General features: G+C 35.6%; 1 protein-coding gene and 1 pseudogene across 1 annotated transcript; both read right to left on the bottom strand.

The window, feature by feature from the left end:
* Window positions 1-1797: 1797 nt before the first annotated feature.
* Window positions 1798-3548, bottom strand: LOC149000105 (tryptophan N-monooxygenase CYP79A68-like). The gene is made up of 2 exons (XM_089140224.1): window positions 2537-3548; window positions 1798-2439 (listed from the first exon to the last, which is right to left on the bottom strand). Exons 1-2 carry the CDS (start codon window positions 3545-3547, stop codon window positions 1798-1800), a joined length of 1653 nt encoding a protein of 550 aa, XP_088996350.1. The 5' UTR covers window position 3548.
* An 11093-nt stretch (window positions 3549-14641) lies between these two features.
* Window positions 14642-16406, bottom strand: LOC149000104 (phenylalanine N-monooxygenase pseudogene; annotated as a pseudogene).
* Window positions 16407-18176: the final 1770 nt, after the last annotated feature.

The following is an 18176-nucleotide window of genomic DNA, read 5'->3' as shown; positions in this document are numbered from 1 at the left end:
GGAATTTTATGCGGAAAATAGAAGTTCATCCTAAATTCAAAATAACAATTGGCAAAGTAGGGTTTAGATAATGTGAAGTCCATTTTTGTTGATATGAAAAGGAAACACTACAGCATATATGTTTCTTATTTGTGACTTTACCAAGTGCTTGCCAGTGGGTACGAGAACTGGCCATTGTATGGATATTCTGCTAATCATTTGTGCAGCTATTTTTCAGCAGCTTTGATGTTTTTAAGGGGAAAGCTAGTTGATATCCATCTGATTTCTATGAGTTTTGAACAGTTCTCTTTAAGAGTGTCTTTGTGGGAAGAATGGGGGTTTGCATGAAGAAAAACAAAAATAAATCAAAGCGACACAGAAATCTAGTTTAGTTCATATATCAATGTGATGTCGATCTATGCATAGAGGTGAAGAAAAATAATTTTTACTATATAAGAAGAAGATTACAAAGGATATCTCTTACTCAAAGCCATAGAGCGGAAATCTCCAAATCGTTTCAACCGTGTAAATGGGTCAATCCAAGTCCTTTATTTCCATATCAAACTTTGTAATGGCTTATGATTAGATGACGAAAAAGTCAGAGACGATAGAGGAGGACAAAAAAATGAGTTAGACATAGAGTTTTTTGTTCAAGATTATTCTTGTCCTTTTGGAATATTTATGTTGCTTTCATTAGCAACTAACTGTGAAATCCTAATAGCAGGGAGTGTCTTTGATATATACTTTCACACTATAAGTATGTATCTTGATCGATAAATGGAATAATATAACTCATGGGTTACATTAATTTTAAAAGTAACTCAGGGGTGGCACTGAAAATCTTCCCCCACTTCCCCCACCAAAAAAATCATTTCTAATTGATTACAAAAATGTTTGCTCCTACCCAAGCGCGCAGCAAGTATAATTAATGAAATAATTCACTTCTACTTTCTTTTCTTTTCTTTTCTTTTCTTTTTCCCTTACTAAAAAAAGTACCTCTTTTTGATATTCTGCAGAGTGCTATAAGGAGTTTATATATTTGAATGGCTTGACAATTCTAATACTTGAATATTGTAGGCGTGCAAGAAGTTTTGCACTAGTTTTACTGTAAGAACACTTTATTTACCATTTTTTTCTTTCTTCATTTCGAATATCGACGGAAAAGGATATGCTCCCATGCAACTTGTTGTTCTTATGAATAAAATAGAGCGCCACAAAAATGAAAAGACAAAACCAGTTTGTATTTGAAAGAGATTTTTATATGCACTCTCTTCGAAATCAAACCCCACATGGTACAATCACATTTTACATTTAGGTCTTAAAAAATTAACCGGTGTGAATATTGTGCTTTGGTTTTCTAGGGCCTCGTATGGCTTATGACACCTAAACCTTACTGGGTGACATTATAGCAGACAACTCTTTCTCTTTCACCTACAAAAACGAAGCCTTGATAATGGCATAATAACGAAAACATACATTTAATATGAGATGAAAATATATAAATCTGATCATTTGATGGCAGCCAACATTGTCTATTTATGTTGACTTATAAGTTACACAAAACCCTAGTTGTCCCAAATTACATTGTCATCCCTAAACTAATATTTCCTTGCTTATACAAATCCACAAAACATTTACATACAATATTTGAACTGAACCAAACTGAACTATCACGAACTCAAGCACTCAATCCTGATCTTGGATCTCGAAGTTTTATTTATCTATACATAACATAGAGGTATATGAGTTACACAAACCTAGTGAATATTATCGAACAATCACACTACAGACAATCCAATACTTCTAGTATTAACATAACTATCTCAAATCATCTGTAGGATAAGCATGAATTGGCAAACGAGGCTTAGCATGTGCAAGCAATGGTTTGGCCAAGAAAATATCGGTTTTTGACTCATTGAGGTCAATCCTTGATTCACTGGGGGTTAATCCCCAACCAAACCCTTGGAGAAGCCTAGCCAATAGCATAATAGTCATTGCCGAGCCAAGCTCGACCCCAATGCATCCACGCCTCCCAGTGCTAAACGAGATGAACCGTAACTCCGATTCAACCAGATCAACTACCATTGAAGGATCCTTCAAATGTCGCTCGGGCTTAAACTCAAGTGGGTTGTCCCAAACTTTAGGGTTCCGGCCTAGTCCATATCTACTTAATATGACATGGCTTCCCTTTGGAATGAAATAACCAGCAACCACTGTATCAACATTAGATACATGTGGAACATTAAAAGGTGCAATTGGGTGTAGTCGAAGGGCTTCCCTAGCACAGGCCTTGACATAATTAAGATGTTGTATATCAGATTCTTGAACTAATCTTTCCTTTCCTACTACTAGGTCAATTTCTTCAGTAGCTTTTTGAAGCATCTCAGGCTTGTTAATCATCTCTGCCAATGCCCATTCAACTGCATTTGATGGATTGTCCACTGTTGCATACATCAATTCCTACAAAAATGAATCAAGTTTTCAATAGTAGTCTTCAAACAATGGATGTAATCAGCATATCTTGAAAGAAAATTAAATGATGCAGTTAGAATCATACCGCAATTTGAGCTTTAATCTCTTCTGAGGATAATAACAGATTCCCATTTGAATCTTTTATCGAAACGAAGATATCAAGAAGATCTTGAGCTTCCTTCCTCTTCCCATCTCTCCATTCTTGAATCCTCTCGTCAATTATGGGGTCATGGTACTTGTCAACTATCCTGACAGCTTCCTTTATGATCTTCTCATGTCCATTCAAATCAAGCCTCCTCAAACAAGGCATGTAGTCTGATACACAAAATGCATAAATGTGACAAAGCACAGTGAAGAGTGCATCAACATGTTCTTCTTCTTCAACACCAGGACCTCCATCTTTCCTTCCTTTCCCAAAGTATCTCTTGTTGAATATCATCTTTCTAATGACATTTCCACAGTATTGCCTGGTTGCCACTCTTACATCCACAGCTGAACCACTAATGCATTGGTTGTATACATAACGGACAAGATTGTTTGCTTCTTCCATCCTTTTGTCCACTAGCCATCTAATTTTCATGGGATTCATAACCTGAGAAGCCACCACTTTTCTCATCTTCTTCCATTGGTTACCCAATGGAGTAAAAATAGTGGCCACAAATCCACGGCTTGCATACTCAGTTGCCATTGTAATGGGTCTTGAAGCAAAAGTAGAATCTTGTTTCTTTAAGAATTCTCTAGCGATCTCTGGGCATGTAACTGGGATCACATGCACGTTACCAAATTGAAAACATGCAATTTCGATATTCTTCTCCTTCATGAAGCTTAGAATCCACCGGAATACCGGCTTCTTCTGGAACAAATCTGGAATGCTACCAACTATAGGCCATGGAACAGGACCCAATGGGAGCAGAGCTTGCCTAGACTTCTTATGAACCTCAGACCAGACTTGGGTAATCAAAACAAGGGAAACAAGGATGACAACTACAGTAGTTAGGTGGGTGAAGCTTGTTAGGTTTCCACCTAGGGTGGTGGTTACCCCAACACCCCATGGAAGGGTAAGGAATGGGGAGATGTGAGAGGTGTTGTTTTCCATGACTGCCAATAAGATACTAGAGCTTGAAGGTGGTGTTTCGGTGGTGAGAGATGGAAGGAGGAGGAGCAGGGTAACCCTTCATATAGTGAGTTAATTAGCTTTTTTTTTTTCAAGATTTATGATCAACATAATTCGGAATTACACATAAGGAGAACAAAACATGTTTTACACATTGTAGATAAGTCTTTTAACCTTTTACACGTGTTTTTTTTTTTTTTTTTTTTTTTGTCTTCCACCTTGTAGATTGGTTAAGTTACTTTCCACCTTAATTTTGGAAACCACAGGAACGGGTGTTCAGGGTAAAACTGATTGGCTTGATTAAATCAATTGAAGTCAAAAAGAGAAGTGGGCTATTTTATATGATTGCGGAGTGTGTCGACAAATCAGTGGTGAAAAGCGACTGTCTTGATCTTGTAAAGTTTGTAACTAGTAGTCCCTCCTTTCCCCCTCTGGATGTATATAGCATTCATTATTGCAAATATTATAAGCATAATGGTCTGTTTTGAGTCGTGCATTGTTGCACATATTCAACATTGTGGCTGATCATCTAGCTAGGAAGACCCGTTAATTGCGTGCACAACTGTTTGGCCATCTTCCCCTCTTTGGATGGTGGATTTGTCCCCCTCCTTGGCCTTGCCACTTGAATGAAATCATCATTTACCAAGAAAAAAAAAAAGGAAGAGAGAGAAAATAAATGTCTTAGTGACCTGCTGGCTGCGTTATATGGTATGATCAGCAAGGAAATGAGACTTCATAAAGTGTATTCTATAAATTGTTTATTAGTTTGATTAAATCCACGAAGCTAGATAAATGCTACTTTCCAACAACAAACTTGGTATCATTGGAATTGGATATCATTGTTAATTGTGCATATTGGCTTGTAAATTGTCATACTTATAATTAAAAAGAAATAGAGAAATTAGACGGAATAGATAAGATTGATGAGTGTCATGGAGTCCTCAAGGTTGAACATGGAAATTTCAAATACTCAACTTGGATATAAGCTTTATTTACACCTCTCTTTTCCACCCAGAAAAAGCAAAAAACAAAAAAATATAAGCTGATCAAACTGTTCACGCCCAAGTGATTTAAGTAACACATCAAAGATTCCAATAATAAAGAAGGCAAACCATAAACCAAACCAAACTAAACATATCTAAACAGTAAAAGCCGAAGTGCTAAACCAAAGTAAAGACTTTATTTATTGAATATAATTATTTAGCATTATAGTTTTAGCGAGTCATTTCAGTATGGTTTTACACTTCTACTAAACATTATAAGGTTTTTGCCCAATTTTTTTTTTTTTTTTTAATAATAATGATATAAGGGACGTACAATCTTTTAGTGCTTGGAGAAAAAAAAAATAGAATAGTTGCACACTGAACTCGAAAAGATAGCAAGAATCTAAACCATTACAGATCATTAACTCAAATTGAAAACAAAGCAGAATCAAACAAATCCAAATTGAAAACCAAAACTTTTCACGTGTTGGTTTCATATCATATTATTATACTCTCCCTCCATAAGACAAAGACTTCAAGCAATCCAGTACTTCACGACATGTGATTCCAGCCCCTTAAAAAACGGAGCACCACTAACCTAGATAGAACAGCCATGAAAAAAAAACAAGGTAGAGCAGCCATGATAAAAAACGTGAGAATTGGGCTTTACCCCAACCCAAACGATGGTGAAATCAATTGTGAAACGTAGGCGACTTGCCCCAACCATTAATAGTCGACAGCTACACAAGCTCTCCAGTAGGAAATTGTTTCAGTCCTGCACATTTAACACGCAAGACTCTCAAGTCGAATTTTAGATCATTGAATTCAAAATGTCGGTCGAGATTTTGATTTCGACAATTGAATAACAGTCACGTGCAGTAAAAGCCCAACCACTCTGCCAAATAGGTACACACCAATGATTATTCAAAAGTGCCCCCAACCACTCTGCCCCCATTCAATTCAAAAGCCAAAAGATATGACTTTTCATAAAAATAAAAAAAAGAAAAAAAGAATAAAGGTTTCTTCTTCTGAATGGATAGGATCTTTTTAAAGGTTACAATGCCTAGATAAATTTACAGACTTAAAACCCCAAAAATTATTGGAGAATTTTTGCTAGGCCAGCCTGGTGTCTGTCTGGTTCGTAAGGTGCCACAATTAATTAGATTCTCTCACAAAGGCTCATTACACTATTCAATCATAACTAATCCGATGGCTTATATTAAAATATAAGTTAAGTATAACTCAAATACCTCAATCGTAATCGTAGTGCACGCAAGCTGACTCAGATGAACCTCATATCCAAAAAATACTTCAATCAAAAAAAAAAAAAAAAACCCTTAACCATATTGGAGTATGACTCAAATACTTCAACACTAATTACTAATTGACATTCACACTTCTCTACAGGGCCTGCTGACGTGCATCTTGATTACATTATCAAGGGGGGAGCTTTGTCATCTATAAGGGTCAAACCCATAACCTCTCTACTGAAAAATATGGATCTTACCATTCTACCAACCCTTCATTGTAGAATTTTTTTTATTTATTTATTTTTATTTTTTGAAATAGGAGCTTTCTATATACCGGGATGGGAATGAGAATATTAATGTCATTGAATGGGTGCGAACCCAAGACGTCCCGTGGGAGGTTGAGCATTTAACCGCTTTTGTAACCCACCATTGGCACTTCCTTGTAGGTTTTTGCATCAGATCCATTTTGAAAACTACTTTAATTGTTCCTCTTTTTACAGGGAAAAAAATCTACGGCGCTAAATTACGACATGTGTAAAATACCAATTTAATGGTTGAGATCAAAATTGATAGTTTTTAAGTGTAAAAGCCCATGAGAAAAACCCATTTAACCCATGCCTGCCCCATAGGAAAAAGCCCGAATGATTAAAACTCTGAAAATCCCACCTAAAATCCCATCTCTGAAATCGTCTTCTTCCTTTCTCCATTCTCGGTTTTGGGATTTGGAATTGTCTAGTGCCGGTGATTTTGTTTAAGTTTCTCTGGTAAAGAAGGACAGTGGTGGAGAGGTAAGAGCAGGAGACGGTGGGAACAAGAAGGCGAACCATTTGACAAAACACCACCATCAGGGATTCCTGGTCTGGCAGAAACCGAGTCGCTGCTCTTGCAATCCAACGAAGTTGAATTCAATGGACTAGCGATGAAAATATCTCCATCCCATTTCCAATCATTCAAATCCCATTCAAAACCCTTTTTTCCAACCCCCATCAAATCCTTATCCTTCAAACCGAATTCAGATGTAAACCCCACAAATCAGAAAAAAAATTATGTTGAGCAGATAACAAGGAGAGGGTTGGGCCTATCAGTTGTACTCATTCACCATTATCAAAATAGTCGTTGGAGGAAAACCTGACCCAGATTTTGAACGAAGGGCTTGGAGGATTCACAACCTCAACCTCAGATTTTGAACCCAGATTCACAAACGAAGGAGGAGAAGAAGACTGCAGTATACTTGCAAAACGATATCTCCAAACCACAAACAGAGCCGTCTAGCTTTCTCCCTACGCCTCCTCTTCTACCTGCAACTGCTCATGGTGGGGCGAGAGAGACGGAGGAGAGGAACATCGCGGGATAACATTCCAACTAAAACGGAAAGAAATCTCGGCATCCATATTTAGACGGGTCACAAAACGGGTTAATTTTTTTTTTTTTTTTTCTGTTAAACTGGGTAAGAAGGTGGGTCATTTTCACTTAAAATCCTCCTTCTAATCTGAACCGTTTAATAGGAATAAGTCACGTGTCAATTTGTAGTGCCGCAGCTGTGCACAGCAGATGATTTTTTTCCTCTACATTGAGTATCTGCTTTGTCCCCATTATATCATACCAACTGACCATTTGGGAACTAGGTTTCTGCTATGATGATCAGCTTTGTTTAAAATATGCCCCCATGACTCAACATGAATTTCAGCCCATAATAAGTAACTCAGACACAAATAACTGTTTTATTTCGTAAAGCATGCACAAGTAACAATCTAACAAAGGGAACTTTATACAGTATTTTTCTATCGAGTGGTATCTTAACTTAATGTAGAAATTATAACATCTCTCTCACTTGAGGGTAAGAGTGAATGGTAACTTTTCATGTCTTTGCATTCTTTGTATTGTAAATGCATGTTTACTTACTATTGTTGGTTAGATATAAAGTTTTTGCCTTCTTATACATTGCTAGAGAGTGAATTTGAGAGAAAACTGTTGTCATAGCATAATTCAATTTGTTGCTATACAAACATGCGTACAAATAAGTCTCTTAAAATGAATAGGAGGCTTTAACCCAAAAAATAAAATTCAAAAAATAGAAGGAGAAATGAATAGGAGGCTTAATCCATATCAAATCGGATTTGGATTTTGAATCTTAGTTTATCCAGTTATCCTTATCACAATGTGATTTCGATTTTGAATTTTAGTTTATCCATATCACATGTGATTGGGATTTTGGATTTTATATTTGAATTGTGGATTATGTTTATCACATACAGTTCTGATTAGACACTGTATTCTTACACGGCATAGTTGTTTTAATTATTTACTAGCCTGCTAAAGGAAAGAATAGTTTTCTAACACTTGAGTGATTAACTGATTGATCTATATGAAAGCATGTTTTTATTTTCAGACAAAAGAAATCAGTTTTATAACGAAAAATGTTTCAGGAGAAAACCTCAAGGAGGAAATAAATGAAATGTTAGAAATATAGTGTGGTGGATCTTAGTCATCGGGTCTAGGATAACTTTGACCTAAAAGAACTAGAAGCCAGAAAATCAATAAAGAGATTGGAAAATCTTTTTTTGGTGCTTAAATCGAATCATCGAGAAAGATGAGGAGAGTTTCAGAATTTCCTAGATCATAGCTGACGTATCTCAATCCATGAACCTAAGAGAAAAATTGAATGCTGAAACGATGCTTGTAGAGTCATTAAAAACAATTTTAATAATGTGAACAGATGATGCAAGTAGCAAGCCATCATGGATTGCCTTAGTCTTCTAAAAAAAACAGAAGAAGTGGTGCAACACCACTAAGCTGCGAAGAACCACTCGCTAGGGTAATTTTCATCTGGACCCCCTGAGGTTTGGTCTATGTCATTTTTAGTCTAAAAAAACTAAGATTTTGCATATGCCTCTTCTATATTATAGAAAAAATCAATTTAAGGACAAATTATTATTTCTATGATAAATTTGTCCTTATTATTATTATTTTTACATTTTAAGGGATTAAAATTTATTAATTTATAAAATCAAACCCTCCTTCATTATCCAATTCCCAAAACCCTGGTTCTAAATCCTTATTTGCCAAATGCCTCATTTTCTTGATCCTCCATGAGGGCATTAGATTAGCAAACAATTCTACTAAAAGAAGAATTGCAGAAAGGTTGGATCATAACAGCTACAACTTGTATCTTAGGCATTAATGCTGATTCCAAGAATTTTAAAGACGGTAGAACTTCCTAGCCAATTTTTGAGTTTCTAAGACTGATGTCTGAACAATAGAGTCAATAGTTGTAGACTGGTTCTTCTTCATGACTCCTTCGTAATTCAGTTCTATCCGTTAGTTCAATAGACTCGTTAGGTTTTGTAGCTACAACCAGCAGCAGAATCAATCTATGATGGATATGGGGCTACTTTATCTGGATTTTGAAATGATGGGCAAGTGAGTGGAAAACCGAAAACCCACTTCTTCTGCTCTTTGGAATCAAAAGTTCTACACTATTTTATAGTTGCAGTCGTTGTTTCCACTCATTTTTAGTCCATTTGGATGAATTGGTTTGTATTTGGACCTTGTATGCCTTCGCTTTCCATGACTGAAAGTAAACTTGCTAAGGAAACCGCAATAGCTTTGGTAAGAACTAGGGTTAATAAATTTAAGCCTATATGATAAAGTAGAATCTAAATGAGGATTTAAAATTGGTAGAACCAGGGATTTGGGAATCAGGTAATGAAGGAGGGTCTGATTTTATAAATTAATAAACTTTAACCCCTTAACATGTAAAAATAAAAAAAAATAAAATAAAAAGGGCAAATTGGTCATAGAAGTGATAATTTGTCCTTAAATTGACTTTCTATAGTACAGGGGAGACAAATGCAAAGTTTCAGTTTTTTTGGACTAAAAATGACATAAACCAAACCTCAAGGGGTCCATATGAAAATTACCCTAAACAATTTACACGACCGTTCAGCCACCATTTTTTTATTTAATATAATATAAATTATTAAATTATTTAATATTTAATATAAATTCTTTTTCTTTTGTTTTGATATAAAGCAAGGCCATAACGAATAAAGGAAGAGCACTCACTACATATTTAACAATTTTTGTTCTACATATTTAATGCAAATGAAAACATAATTTAGATTTCATTCAATATTCCTAGTTTCCTGCTGCATGGAAGAACTAAGTTATTATTAATTGATTGGAAGATTCAGTAGGGCGGCTTGAATTTCAGTAGTCCTTAAGGGTCTCTTTTTTTAATAAGATCTACTCGTCCCTAAATATTGGATTGCCATCAAGTGGGTTCTTTTCTCTATTTTATATTTTAATTCCTTTATTTTTAATATTCATCTCTATTATATTGGGATGTTAAACGTGTGTACCTTAGTGCTTTCTTACGAAAAAAAGAAAAAGAAAAATGTCAAAAGGTAAAAGTACCTTAAAGGCATCCGAGCATAACATGATCAGTCGATTTTTATTTTATTTTATTTTATTTGGTAAAATAACAATTTATTAGTATTATCGTGTCTAACACCTAGATGGCAAAATACGCAATAACTAAGGATAGGTATGTGGCCAAAGAGTTAAAAACAAAATAGACCGGACCTTCCAAACTAGCTAGTGAGTTTGTTACCCCGTTAGACACCTTTGGAACATAATTAAAAACACAAAGATCCAAACAATATGATAATATGTTTTACATTAACATGATTAGCTATTAGAAAGGATACAAACAAGTCACGAACAAAAACAAAAACAAATTTAAGCAACATAGAAAGATTTAGCATGGATCATACGACAATCCATTATATTTGGGTTCTTCTCCTCTCCAGAGAGAATATCTCCAAAGATTGCCCAGCGAAACATGAGAGGTTGCCAAGTAGACTATTCTAATCTAAAGACTAGAAAAAAAATTATAATTTTTACAAAGCCCACTGGGTTTCATCTTTCTTGTTGTGGCATGCAAGCAGTGCTCTTGTGAACGATGATGTTCTTCAATAATCCTAGCACTATCAAAACTCTTTTTAGGATTGTTCAATTTTGATGAACTGGTCTTCGACTCAGCATCATTGGGCGTGTCAACACTAGTGAGACAATTAATTTGAAGATCTCAAGAATCATGAGTTCCAGCCAAACCTAATTGCAATGATAACATAAGCGTTAATGACTAGAAAAATGAGAATGCATTTGATTAGAAATATAGAACAAACGATAAGAAAAATTGCAAGAGAAGAGAACCAAATATGAGAAAAACTTTGGTTCTCCCATGACCATAGTTTCTATAGAAAAGCTTAATTCCACGACTTGCTCCTCCTTCTTCTTGATATTTGCTGACATCACAAAAGGGCATGGTTTTTTCGAATTGAACAAAAAAAGGGGGAAGCAACTAATTTCCTGTTTAACCAAAAGAGTAGAAGCACAACTATGTTTCTCTTTGTTTCCAAAAAGTTTGATTTATAAAGGAATGTGATCTGTGTTTGTTAGGTACTTAGGTGTGCCTTTGTTGTCGAGAGAGGGGTTCGGACCCTATTTTCAATTTTCTAAACGAAATAGAAAACCTCACATCAGAAATTTGAAGACAGAGAAATGAATAAACCTTCTTAAGAAGGGGGAAATGAAAAAACATGGGAAGCTGGAAGAGACACCAAAATGCTAGCAAATACTACGCACCCTTCTTTCATAAGAACAGGCTTCATCCTTGCAGACCGCAACAAGGAAGACGAAGATAGCATCAATTTGAAAGAAAGAAGGAAGATGATAACCCAAATCAGGTTCTGCAATGAGGAAGAAAACAATGTTTTTCATGGTAGCATTGCTTGCAGGCCGTATCAAGGAGGATGAAACCCAAATTGGATTTGGGTCCTAATCGGGTTTTCTAGGTTTCACATACTCTAAAAATTAAAATTTTATTCCAGTCCTTAGATTGAAATATTCCACATGGCAACCACTCATCCTACACTGGGCACTCCAAGGGAGATATTCTCCCAAAAGAGGAGTCGAACTCATTATATTTATAGAACTCTCACCCTGTAGGAAGATCATAATTGAGATCTTTCAACCATTATCAAATTGGTTTAGAGCGTGTTTGGTTACTTGAGTCTGGAGATTTCAAAAATCTAGAGAATTCAAATTTATGAAGTTATGGTTCATAAAATTAATTGTTTGGTTAATCTAAATCTTTGGAATGAAATCTGTAGATTCATTCTAAAAAAAAACATCTATGAAGTCATGGTTCAAATGTTTAGTGATTTTATAATGGGGATGAAATCTTTGTATTTCACCTCATACCCATAAACTACAGATTCACGTTTTTAGTGTAAAAAGGTGAATCCCTAGATTTCATGAATCCAAGGATTCACACAACCAAACATGTATAAATCTTCCATTTGTGGAATCCAAAGATTTCAAATCTCTGGATTCATGTAACCAAACAAACCCTTAGAAACTCTCACCCAGAACCCTGAGGCACCAAAAGTCATCAAATCTCACAATAACTCCCCAAGAGAATATCCTGTATATATTTATAGAGTTTTAATCAAGTAAAAAGGTCAACCCATCAGGTGTCTCGCATATCGGGCTTCGGTTTGTCAGGCCAGGCCTCTGCTCTCATTATAAACCTCACAAAACGGTAGTTTGGACAATTCACCATAATATGTGAACGTAGCCAATCTTCGAATTTATGTACAAGAATTCACTTCACACTTAGTAACAGCTAATTGATCTTGGGAAAAGCAACTTCCGACTAGATAATCAAGATAGGATATGGAAACCAAGTAAATATGGAAAATTAAACCTCAATCATGTTAAGCATCTCTAAAGCAGGTATAGAAAAATTCTCTCTAGAAGGCACAAAAGATGGGATTAATTATTAAAAAACAGTTGCAGGGAATTCTTTAAAAAGCACTTGCAACAGAACTAGCAATGTCTAAGCCCACAACCAACTTCCAAGTGTTTTTAACTTTGAAGGACTGGTTATCTTTAGAGCTAACTACTACATGGAGCATCAGAGGAAGGCCAATCTACGCACCTCACAAGTTCTATTAGCCTTCTGTTGTAATCCAGTTTGTGTTTTTAAGTCTGAATGTCTGTCGTAGAATGTTAAGCTTTAATTGGTTTTTCTTTATACTCTCTCTCTCTCTCTCTCTCTCTCTCATATGTTAAGCTTGCCATTCTGATGAAGTCCATTTTTGTTGATATGAAAAGGAAACACTACAGCATATGTTTCTTATTTTTGACTTTACCGAGTGCTTGCCAGTGGGTACGAGAACTGGCCATTGTATGGATATTCTGCTAATCATTTGTGCAGCTATTTTTCAGCAGCTTTGATGTTTTTAATGGGAAAGCTAGTTGATATCCATCTGATTTCTATGAGTTTTGAACAGTTCTCTTTATGGGTGTCTTTGTGGTAAGAATAGGGTTTGCATCAAGAAAAACGAAAATAAATCAAAGCAACACAGAAATCTAGTTTAGTTCATATATCAATGTGATGTCTACCCATAGAGGTGAAGAAAAATAATTTTACTATATAAGAAGAACATTACAAAGGATATCTCTTACTCAAAGCCATAGAGCAGAAATCTCCAAATCGTTTCAACCATGTAAATGGGTCAATTCAAGTCCTTTATTTCCATACCAAACCATGTAATGACTTATGATTAGATGACAAAAAAGCAGAGACGATAGAGGAGGACAAAAAAATGAGTCGGACAAAGAGTTTTTTGTTCAAGATTATTCTTGACCTTTTAGAATATTTATGTTGCTTTCATTAGCAATTAACTGTGAAATCCTAACAGCAGCGGGTGTCTTTGATATATACTTTCACACTATAGGGAGGTGTCTTGATCGATAAATGGAATAATATAACTCATGGGTGGCACTGAAAATTTCCCCCCACTCCCCCCATCAAAAAATCATTTCTAACTGATTACAAAAATGTTTGCTGCTAACCAAGCTCGCAGCCAGTGTAATTAATGAAATAATTCACTTCTACTTTCTTTCTTTTTTTCCCTTACTAAAAGTATGTACCTCTTTTTGATATTCTGCAGAGTTCTATAAGCAGTTTATATATTTGAATGGCTGACAATTCTAGTACTTGAATATTGTAGGCCTGCAAGATGATTTGCTCTGGTTTTACTGTAAGAACGCTTGATTTACCATTTTTTCTTTCTTCATTTCGAATATCAGAATACGGAAAAGGATATGCTCCCTTACAAGTTGTGGTTCTTACAAATACAATAGAAGGCCACAGAAATGAAAATTAGACGAAACCAGTTTGTGTTTGAAAGAGATTTTTATATGCATTCTCTTCAAAATTGGAACCTACAATCACATTTTACATTTAGGTAAAAAAAAATTGACGGTGTTAATATTGTGCTTTGGTTTACTAGGGCCACGTAGGGCATATGACATCTACACCTTATGGGGTGACATTAGAGTAGACAACTCTTTCCCTTTTACTTACAAAAATAAAGTATTGATCATGGCATAATAACGAAAACATACTTTTAATATGAGATGAAAGTATAGAATTCTGATCATTTGATGACAGCCAACATTGTCTATTTATGTTTACTTATAAGTTACACAAAACCCTAGTTGTCCCAAATTACATTGTCATCCTTAAACTAAAATTCCTTGCTTATATAAATCCATAAAAGATAAACATACAATATTTGAACTGAACCAAACTGAACTATCAAAAAAAAAGAAAAGGAACTCAAGCTCTCAATCCAGATCTTGGATCTTGAAGTGTTATTTATCGATACATAACATAGAGGGATAAGCTACACAATCTAATAAATATTACTGAACAATCACAATAGGCAATCCAATACTTCTAGTATTTTCATAAATAATTCACATGATCAACTCTGAATCAAAGAATTATTGTAATCTGTAGGATAAGCATGAATTAGCAAACGAGGTTTAGCATGTGCGACCAATGGTTTGGCCAAGAAAATATTGGTTTTTGACTCATTGAGGTCAATCCTTGATTCCCCGGGGGTTAATCCCCAACTAAACCCTTGGAGAAGCCTAGCCAATAGCATAATAGTCATAGCCGAGCCAAGCTCGACCCCAATGCATCCACGCCTCCCAATGCTAAACGAGATGAATCGTAACTCTGATTCAACCAGATCAACCACCATAGAAGGATCCTTCAAATGTCGCTCGGGCTTAAACTCAAGTGGGTTGTCCCAAACTTTAGGGTTCCGTCCTAGCCCATATCTACTTAATATGACATGGCTTCCCTTAGGAATGAAATAACCAGCAACCATTGTATCAGCATTAGAGACATGTGGAACATTAAAAGGCGCAACTGGGTGTAGTCGAAGGGCTTCCCTAGCACAGGCCTTGACATAATTAAGTTGTTGTATGTCAGATTCTTGAACTAATCTTTCCTTTCCAACTACTCGGTCAATTTCTTCAGTAGCTTTTTGAAGCATCTCAGGCTTGTTAATCATCTCTGCCAATGCCCATTCAACTGCATTTGATGGATTGTCCACTGCTGCATACATCAATTCCTACAAAAATGAATCAAGTTTTCAATAGTAGTCTTCAAACAATCGATGTAATCAACATATCTTGAAAGAAAATTAAATGATGCAGTTAGAATCATACCGCAATTTGAACTTTAATCTCTTCCGAGGATAGTAACAGATTCCCATTTGAATCTTTTATCGAAACAAAGACATCGAGAAGATCTTGAGCTTCCTTCCTCTTCCCATCTCTCCATTCTTGAATCCTCTCATCAATTATGGGGTCATGGTACTTGTCAACTATCCTGACAGCTTCCTTTATGATCTTCTCATGTCCATTCAAATCAAGCCTCCTCAAACAAGGCATGTAGTCTGATACACAAAATGCGTAAACGTGACAAAGCACAGTGAAGAGTGCATCAATATGTTCTTCTTCTTCAACACCAGGACCTCCATCTTTCCTTCCTTTCCCAAAGTATCTCTTGTTGAATATCATCTTTCTAAGGACATTTCCACAGTATTGCCTGGTTGCCACTCTTACATCCATAGCTGAACCATTAATGCATTGGTTGTATACATAACGGACAAGATTGTTAGCTTCTTCAGTTCTTTTCTCTACTAGCCATCTAATTCTCATGGGATTCATAACCTGAGAAGCCACCACTTTTCTCATCTTCTTCCATTGGTCACCCAATGGAGTAAAAATAATGGCCACAAAGCCACGGCTTGCATACTCAGTTGCCATTGTAATGGGTCTTGAAGCGAAAGTAGAATCTTGTTTCTTTAAGAACTCTCTAGCGATCTCCGGGCATGTAACTGGAATCACATGTACATTACCAAATCGAAAACATGCAAGATCGATATTCTTCTCCTTCATGAAGCCAAGAATCCACCGGAATACCGGCTTCTTCTTGAACAAATCTGGAATGCTGCCAACTATAGGCCATGGAACAGGACCCCGTGGAAGGGAAGCTGGCCTAGACTTCTTATGAACCTCAGACCAAACTTGGGTAATCAAAACTAGGGAAACAAGGATGAGAACTACAATAGTTAGGTGGGTGAAGCTCGTTAGGGTTCCACCTAGGGTGGTGGTTACCTCAACACCCCACGGAAGGGTAAAGAATGGGGAGATGTGAGTGGTGTTGTTCTCCATGACTGCCAATAAGATGCTAGAGCTTGAAGGTGGTGTTTCGGTGGTGAGAGAAGAAAAGAGGAGGAGCAGGGTAATCCTTCATATACTGAGTTATTTAGCCTTTTTTTATGATTTATGATTAACATAATTCGGAATTACACCTAAGGAGAACAAAACATGTTTTACACGTTGTAGGTAGCCTTTCAACCTTTTACACCTGTTCTTTTTTATCTTCCACCTTTTACATTTGTTAGGTTATTTTCCACCTTAATTTTGAAAACTACAGGAAGGGGTGTTCTGGGTAAAACTGATTGGCTTGATTACATCAAATGAAGCCAAAAAGAGAAAAGAAATGTCTTAGTGACCTGCTGGTATTGCATTGTATGGTCTGATCAGCAAGGAAATGAGACTTCGTAAAGTGTATTCTATAGATTGTTTATTAGTTTGATTAAATCCACGAAGCTAGATAAATGCTAGTTTCCAACAACAAACTTGGTATTATTGGAATTGGATCTCATTGTTAATTGTACACAAATATATACAGCAAAGTATATCTAAAATAAAACATACAGAAAACGTATTTACAATCCATTAGCAAGTTGTAGAATAACCCAATTTGCTAGGTATAGGATAAAAAATTAAAAAGAAACAGAGAAATCAGTGGGAGCTAAGATTGATGAGTGGTATGAGTTCTCAAGTAGTTCAGACACTCAACTTGGATATAAGCTTTTTTAACACCTCCTCGTCAAGAAAAATAAAAAGAAGAAGTTGATCAAACTATTCATGCACAAGTGAACAGATGATGCAAGTAGCAAGCCATCATGAATTGCGTTAGTCTCTTACAAAAACCAAAAACAAAAATGGTGCAAACACCACTAAGCAGCGAAGAACCACTCACAAGAGTCTCATATGACGCAAAACCAAGCTTCCTCAGTGACGACTGATAGGATTGACAATTGGAATAAAGGTATTCATCCCGTTTTAGAGAAGGTATACAACCAGAACCAGCCATTGATATCCAGTGCGTGACAACGGTGAAATTCTCCATCAACGTTCATGGCCAAATTATATAATTTAATATAATATACACTATTAAATTATTAATTTGATGTGAATTCTTCTTCTGTTTTGATATAAAGTAAGGCCATTACGAATAAATTAAGGAAGAGCACTTACTACATATTTAACAATTTTTGTTCTTCATATTTAATGCAAATGAAAACAAAATTTATATTACATTCAATATTCTCCGTGGAATGACTAAGTTATTATTAATTGATTGGAAGAATTAATGGGGCGGCTTGAATTTCAGTTTTCTTTTTAATAATCTTAGTCCTTAAGGGTCTCTTTTTTTAATATGATCTACTCGTCCCTAAATATTGAATTGCCATCAAGTGGGTTATTTTCTCTATTTTATATTTTAACTCTTTTATTTTTAATATTCATCTACTATATTCAGATGTTAAATGTATGTACCTTAGTGCTTGCTTACGAAAAAAACAGAAGAAAAATGTCAAAAGGAAAAAGTACCTTAAAGGCATATGAGGATAACATGATCAGCCGTTTTTTATTTTATTTTATTTGGTAAAATAATAATTTATTAGTATTATCATGTCTAACACCTAGATGGAAAAATACGCAATAACTAAGGATAGGTATGTGGCCAAAGAGTTAAAAACAAAATAGACGGAACCCTCCAAACCAGTGAGTCTGTTACCTCGTTAGACACCCTCGAAACATAATTAAAAACACAAAGATTCAAATAGTATGATAATATTAGCTATTAGAAAG

The sequence above is a fragment of the Hakea prostrata genome, chromosome 11 (assembly GCF_041222555.1).
Source record: "Hakea prostrata isolate BN-2017 chromosome 11, UWA_Hpros_2, whole genome shotgun sequence".
NCBI classification, from domain to species: domain Eukaryota; kingdom Viridiplantae; phylum Streptophyta; class Magnoliopsida; order Proteales; family Proteaceae; genus Hakea; species Hakea prostrata.
The sequence above is the reverse complement of the archived record's forward strand: the minus strand, read 5'-3'. Positions and strand labels throughout refer to the sequence as shown.

Bases quoted from the DNA above. Each gene is read 5' to 3' on its own strand.
- LOC149000105 (XM_089140224.1), bottom strand. From the start codon at position 3,547: ATGGAAAACAACACCTCTCACATCTCCCCATTCCTTACCCTTCCATGG. The intron at 2,440-2,536 runs GTATGATTCTAA...TCATTTTTGTAG, and splicing joins AGATTAAAGCTCAAATTGCG to GAATTGATGTATGCAACAGT.